General features: G+C 38.6%; 2 protein-coding genes across 3 annotated transcripts; both read right to left on the bottom strand.

Annotated features, from left to right (window-relative positions):
• Window positions 1-587: 587 nt before the first annotated feature.
• On the bottom strand, window positions 588-6,882 carry LOC149900777 (uncharacterized). Of its 2 annotated transcripts, none has more exons than XM_090112773.1 (2): window positions 5,707-6,882; window positions 588-1,170 (listed from the first exon to the last, which is right to left on the bottom strand). In XM_090112773.1, the coding sequence occupies exons 1-2, from the start codon at window positions 6,047-6,049 to the stop codon at window positions 1,094-1,096; spliced, it is 420 nt and encodes a 139-aa protein (XP_089968899.1). In that variant the 5' UTR covers window positions 6,050-6,882; the 3' UTR covers window positions 588-1,093. The 2 variants fall into 2 exon arrangements, with proteins under 2 accessions (XP_089968899.1, XP_089968900.1); XM_090112774.1 differs by having other exon boundaries at window positions 5,728-6,882.
• On the bottom strand, window positions 1,433-5,700 carry LOC149900778 (uncharacterized). The gene has a single exon (XM_090112679.1). The coding sequence runs from the start codon at window positions 5,381-5,383 to the stop codon at window positions 1,433-1,435; it is 3,951 nt and encodes a 1,316-aa protein (XP_089968805.1). The 5' UTR covers window positions 5,384-5,700.
• Window positions 6,883-7,418: the final 536 nt, after the last annotated feature.

Here is a 7,418-nt window from a genome sequence, read left to right as displayed (position 1 = left end):
CTTTTTCTCGGCAGCCATAGTGATCAGAAATGAAGTTGAGATCAAATCCAAAACGGAAGAATCAAAGTCCGGAGTCAAGCCTGGGGTCACGATTTTCAACAGATACATAAAAGTCCATAAACACGCCAATTCGTGGGGATAAATCCGAATAAACATAAAAACCACCATGAACGATTCCAATGCGCAAACGCCACGCAAACGCCGGTAAACGGAGTGAGGGAGTGAGGGGGCGAGGGGCAATAAACATAAAACAAACATGTGTCAACTGTCAACTGTCATCTGTCAAAAGAATTTGTAAGGCTGACATCTGTTGAGCTATGTCCGAACTAAAATGAACCAACATAAATGTACTGAGAGTGAAATGTTCTAGCTGAAAAGACCCTGGGTCTGCCGTAACAGCGTTTGCGCTCCCGTATATAATCGAAAATTCTAGAGAACTTTAAAATATTCCATTACTTTCATAAATCATATAATATGTATTTTTTTTATTGCAAATTTTTAAGCATAAATCTATCATTTAATGTGAAGAGGATGGTTGCGGCTTTAGGGCTTCGTCGCCGGTGAAATAATGAAATAATAAGTCGTAATGGTAGTTCAAGGTTTATAATTATGCTCGGCAATTTACATACAGAAGTCTTTATAAGTACAAACAATTATTACAATAGTTAATGCGTGTGTCGACCGTTCGCACGAGCCGCGGAGCTGAGAGTGCGGACTGCGGAATCAGGCGCGCGGGGCCGGGGGGGGGCGATCGGCCGATGAGCACTCGCGAGCCTGCGTGTGTGTGCAACAAACAATTTTGCACACAAGGCGTCAACATGTTGCCGGCCCAGGAACGGAGTTCTGATCTTCGATGGGTAGGGGACACAGTCGGTTAAAGGCCCGTCGTTGTATCCCTGAAGAGGTGAGGACGTCAGCTACGCGGGTCACGCCGTCGGAGCCGGGGTGGAGGCGAGTCACTCGTCCCAGAAGCCACTGGTTGGGATGCAGTCGCTCATCTTTTACTACGACCATTTCTCCAAGTTTGAGCTGTCCTCCATCTTTGCGCCATTTCTGTCGTTTTTGAAGTTCTGTAATGTATTCTTTATGAAATCTATTCCAGAAATGGGTTTTCAGTTGCTGTGTTCTCATATATCGTGAAAGAGTGTGCACAGCAGTAGTTTCCTTGACCTGGGGAGTAGGCAGAAATGTTATTGTTCGTCCAATTAAAAAATGCGATGGTGTGAGAGCTGTAAGATCCGATGGATCTGAAGAAATAGGGGTGAGGGGTCTTGAGTTCAAGATCGCCTCAATCTGTACAAGAACCGTATTCATTTCTTCATAAGTTAAATTCGTACAACCTACGACTCGCTTCAAGTGGTGTTTAAATGACTTAACCGAACCCTCAGCTAATCCGTTAAAATGTGGACTATAAGCTGGTGAAAATCTAAAGTTAATTGACATGTTCGATGTTTGGATTAGTATCAGAATTTTGTTTAAGGAATTTGGATAATTCATTACATGCGCCCACGAAATTTGTTCCATTATCAGAAAAAATGTTTGTTGGTTTGCCCCTACGAGCAATAAATCTATTTAATGCAGCTAAATATGACTCACTACTCAGATCGGTCACAAGTTCTATGTGCACGGCCTTGACGGCTAAACACACAAATATGCACAGATAGGATTTCATGGTTCTACTTCCTCTTCCCTTACGGTTCAGTATCATGACCGGCCCGGCGTAGTCAACAGCAGTGTTGGTGAACGGAAACTCAGCATGCAAGCGCTGTTCGGGAAGATTGCCCATGATTGGTTGTATAATCCTTCCCGAGAAACGACCACATTTAATACATCTTTGAACTGTTTTGCGAGCCAAGTTTCTGCCCCCAATAACCCAAAATTTGTGACGCAAGGTAGCCAAAAGCAAATGTGGACCAGCGTGCATAAGCCAAATATGATATTGTCTGAATATGAGTTCTGCGAGGTGATGCTTTGATGAAAGCAATATGGGGTGTTTTGTGTCAAAATCATAAAAAGAGTTATTAAGTCTACCTCCCACTCGCATTAGTCCGTCAGCTTTGTTAAAGAATGGATTTAAATTGCATAATGAATTTTTAATAGGTAATTTTTTATTATTTTTTAATAACGTGTATTCTTGTGAAAAATGTTCACGCTGTGCGAATCTGCAAAGTGCGCTTAGAGCAGAATTAAGTTCATGGATTTTTAGGTGACCACTACGCTTATTTTTCCTATTACAATAATTATGAATGAACCTTTGAGCGTAAGCCACAATACGTTGTAATCGGTTGAAACTAGAGAATTGTTTAAACAAATTTGAATAATATGTGATATGATCTAATTGAGTAGTCGACAAGTTACATTGAACCTTAAATTCTGGTAATTCAGATTGCTTATAGCTTGTTGGTTGGGTTGGCCATGATGAGTCATCTTGCGCCAGGAATGCCGGCCCGGTCCACCACAATGTACAAGTTTCTAATTGTTTTGCGTCTAGCCCTCGTGAGCCTATATCGGCGGGGTTAACGCTGGTGGGTACGTAACGCCAGGCAGATGACTCGCTTCTGTCAAGAATCTCTTGAATTCTATTAAAAACAAACGGCTTTAATAAATGAGTTTTTGAAGATTTTATCCAACCAAGCACAATAGTTGAATCACACCAATAAATACAATTATTTATGTGTAATCTAAGCGATGATTTTACTTTATCTACTAATTTTGCAGCGAGAAGTGCTCCGCACAATTCTAGCCGCGGTACAGTTGTCTGTTTCAATGGAGCGACTCGACTTTTCGCTGTCAATAAGTGAACAGAAACGTTGTTATTGTAAGAAACGGATTTAATGTAAACACAAGCCGAATACGCATAATTCGATGCGTCACTGAATGAATGGAGCTCAATGATCGCTGAGTCATCGCAAACAATGCATCTCGGAACGCGTATATAGTTGATATATAGTAACGAATCAATGAATTTTTGCCAACAAATTGCAATATCTGCAGGAACGGTTTCATCCCATGTAATTTTTAAGGACCACAATTTTTGCAAAATAGTTTTTGCGTTAAGTATGCATGGGTTAATTATGCCTAATGGGTCAAAGATTTGTGACATGATCGATAAAATAGTACGCTTAGTGACGAGTTTGTTTTCTTTTATATTTACTGCGAACATTAACTTGTCTTCTTTGCACGACCAAAGGAGACCTAATGTTTTTGAATATTCGTTGTTACTCAAGTTAAGCAATCCGTCATTTACACTTTCATTAACGATTTCATTAATGATATGAGGACAGTTTGAATACCATTTTCTTAAATGAAATTGACCCGATTGTAACTGCTTTATGACTCCCTTACAGATTTGTAGTAATTCTTTTTCAGATGATGCTCCAGTGATGAGGTCATCAACATAAAAATCGCGTTGAATAATTTCAGAAATAACTTTATCGGGACATTCTAAACCAAGTTGTTTTAAACATCTAGTCGCAAGGTAAGGCGCGGATGCCGTACCGTATGTTACTGTTTTTAACTTATATTGTTTTATTTGTTCATAAGGCTCAAATCGCCATAATATCTGTTGCAACTGATGCTGATCTTCGTGAACATAGATCATGCGGTACATTTTTTCCACGTCTGCAGTGGCAATGAATTTATGTTGGCGCATTCTAACTAAAATACTATAGAGGTCATCTTGTACAGTTGGACCGATATTTTGTATATTGTTAAATGACAGACCAGAGGTCGTGACCGCAGAGGCATCAAATACGACGCGTAATTTGGTAGATAAACTGGTTTCACGACAAACACCGTGATGCGGCAACAGGTAAGTGTATATATCTTTTTCAGGATTTTTATTTTCGTACATGTGATTTAAGGTAATATATTCTTTAATAAATTTACAATATTGTTCTTTGAATACCGGGTCTTTACTAAATCTACGCTCTAATGATAAAAATCTAGACAAAGCTCGCTCGTATGATTCACCCAGTTTGGTGGGAGATTCTTTCAAAGGTATGGTCACAACAAACCGCCCGTCAGGCAGCCGTGATGTATTTTTCGAAAAATGTTCTTCACATTCTTTTTCTTCTTTTGATATTTGTTTATGAGTAGGTACAGTTTCATGTTCAAAAAATTGTGAAACAAGATCGTGAAGTTGATTATCATGAGACAAAGTAATATGATTGCAGTGGACTGTATTTAAATTATTAGGTATCTGAACTAGACCTGATATTAACCAACCAAGCGTGGTCTGGCTTAATGTAGGCATATTTTTGCCTAAATATATATTTTTTGAGCATAAAACACTCCAAAATATGTCCGCTCCAAGCAGCATGTCTACTTGAGACGGCACATTGAATGTAGGATCAGCTAAAGTAATGTTTTTTGGTATATTTAATAATTTATAGTTAATATACACAGTGGGTAAGTTTTGAGTAATTCGCGGCACTACAAAACAATTAATATTCTGCGTGTATGAGTTGATAAGCGACGATATGACAACTTCACATCGTTTAGTTAATTGTGATGATTGAGAATTCAACCCTTCAACCAATGACGAAGTCGAAGCGGTCGGTAAGTTAAGTTTAGTTAATAAATTCTCGGTAATAAAGCTTGATGTGCTACCATTGTCTAATAAGGCTCGCACTGTGTGTTTGTGGCCATGCTTATCCTGCACTTGGATTAAAGCAGTGGACAGTAAGACACAATTATTATGAATTGCTGATAAGACGATATTGTCTTCTGTATTATAATTTTTAGGTGTTTCTGTTTCAGGTTGCATCTGTGTGGGCTGCGCCAGCGGCGGCGCTGCGCATAGAACAACATTTTGATCGGGAGCTGAGGACGTCGCATCCGAAGGTAAGTGTCTATGTAATAAGCTGTTTAGTCTATTGTTACAAAAACGGCAAGATTCGAATTTACATGCGTTGGCATTGTGCCCTTGACGCAAACAATTTAAACATAATTTTAAGCCTTTAGCTTTTTGCATTCTGTGTTCTAATGAAAGTGACTTGAATTTCTGACAACGGTATATTGGATGATTGTGCTTGCACAACGAACAAACATATTGTGGTTTATTATTAGTAGTAGGAGGAGATAAAGAATTGACAACTAATGATTTCTGACGATAATGTGTGACGTCGCTGTGCCGGCGTTTAGCGCTGGCTTCCTCCATTGTTTCTAGTAAATCAGACCGGTTTTTAAGAAATGTAAGGAGATTCTGTAGCGTAGGTAAGTCTTTAAATGTGTTGCGGTACGTTTCCCATTCGCGACTTGTAACTGAATCTAATTTATTCGACAAAATATAGATGATAAGTGCATCCCAGTGTTCAGTAGGTAAATTCAGCGTCTTTAGTGCTCTAAGATTTCTATTTACATTATCGATAATATTACGCATACCCTTGGATGACTCTTTAGTTAATATTTCGATATTAAAAATTGACTGAATGTGATTATTGACAAGAAGTCGCTTATTGTTGTAGCGATCACAGAGTAGATCCCAAGCAATACTATAATTATCAGCTGAAAAATCTAGCGCTCGAATAATCAAAGCTGCACTATCTTTTAGAGATGCGCGTAGGTAATGAAATTTTGTAATTTCGTTAATTGATTCATCTGAGTGTATGAGTGAACTAAATGTGTCATGAAATTCAAGCCAGTCCTGATACTGACCCGAAAAGCTAGGTAAGTGGATAGTAGGAAGTTTAAGGTTTGGCCTACCTCCGTGCACAGAATTAGAACCTGAGACCGATAAGTCGACGTCGCCCGGGGCGCTCTCGCCGCTCCGCGCCAGCGCCTCCTTGGCAACCGCGAAAGTACTAAAATACTTGCTCTCGAACTCCTCGCGTTCCTCGTCTGAAGAATCACATAATTGTTCTATATTAGTTTGAATGTTATCAAATTCGGTATAAAGTTCTTCGAATCTTGACAAACGAACACTAAGTTCACTTGCTTGAAGTCTAGTTAATGATTTACACTCATCGAGAGGATCTAAAAATTTTTTAAAATTTGTTAATTTCTGTTTACATGTACCACGTTGCTTTTTCAAAACCGAAATATCCATTTTGTATTCAATAATTTTAGTTGACCTACTTACGATACAAAATGTATTAATTTACCTGAACTATTAATAAATTACACAACTCTGATACTAATCAATCACAAAAAAACACAGAACAGCAAAAATAATTATGAAATGAATAAACGAAAATACTTATATTTATGAATATGAAGTGAGGGTGATTCGGTATAATTATACCGATCGGTTACCGCCGCGTTACCACCTGAATGCAAGTCACGTTGCGCTGCGCGTGATTCGCAATGGATCAACTGTAAAACGAAAGCAATGAATTATAATACGTTTCTAATGAAATATGTTTTTTAACAGTTTATGTACAGACGACACAACCTGAGAACTAGAAAATGATTTTATGAGATTGTATAGCAATAAAATGCTGCAATTAATTTTATAAATTAATGAGAAAGATAAGAAATAATCTTTAGGTAATGTTTTTAATTTAATGTTATTCAAATGAGATTAACCGCAGTTAAATCTCGATGTAATTGGTAGATAATGATTTAATGAGGTTTCCGCATATATCAATGCACGAAACAAATAATAGATAATAATTGGTAAGGCTTTTAGATCCGCACTAAAGGCGAAAGTAAAAAGCAAAATGAGATATAATTCAAATGAGATTAACCGCAGTTAAATCTCGATGTAATTGGTAGATAATGATTTAATGAGGTTTCCGCATATATCAATGCACGAAACAAATAATAGATAATAATTGGTAAGGCTTTTAGATCCGCACTAAAGGCGAAAGTAAAAAGCAAAATGAGATATATTTAGAATCGGAAAGATTCAATATTAAATTCCTAATGGAAAAAATTGGAACGAACTCACAATAACGCCACTTCCCCGGTTCTCACAAATATCCAATTGAAGTAGGTGCGAGTTCGATGCTTCCAAATCTGGTGACTCTCAGCTCCGCAGACCGCAGACCGTATGTCTTCACCGGCGCAAAATGGCTGCCACGTCCACGTGCGCGATTCCTTCCTCTGTAGTTGCTGATTTTGATCCGGCTCGAAGGACCAAAATGAAGAGGATGGTTGCGGCTTTAGGGCTTCGTCGCCGGTGAAATAATGAAATAATAAGTCGTAATGGTAGTTCAAGGTTTATAATTATGCTCGGCAATTTACATACAGAAGTCTTTATAAGTACAAACAATTATTACAATAGTTAATGCGTGTGTCGACCGTTCGCACGAGCCGCGGAGCTGAGAGTGCGGACTGCGGAATCAGGCGCGCGGGGCCGGGGGGGGGCGATCGGCCGATGAGCACTCGCGAGCCTGCGTGTGTGTGCAACAAACAATTTTGCACACAAGGCGTCAACATAATGTGTATTTTTTATTTATTTTTTACTCTGTTGT

Source organism: Colias eurytheme, chromosome 18, assembly GCF_061535395.1.
Source record: "Colias eurytheme isolate Ceu_HAF_F1 chromosome 18, ilColEury1 Martin Lab GWU primary, whole genome shotgun sequence".
Lineage (NCBI taxonomy): Eukaryota > Metazoa > Arthropoda > Insecta > Lepidoptera > Pieridae > Colias > Colias eurytheme.
Note: the sequence above shows the minus strand (reverse complement) of the source record. Positions and strands in the feature narration are given on the sequence as shown.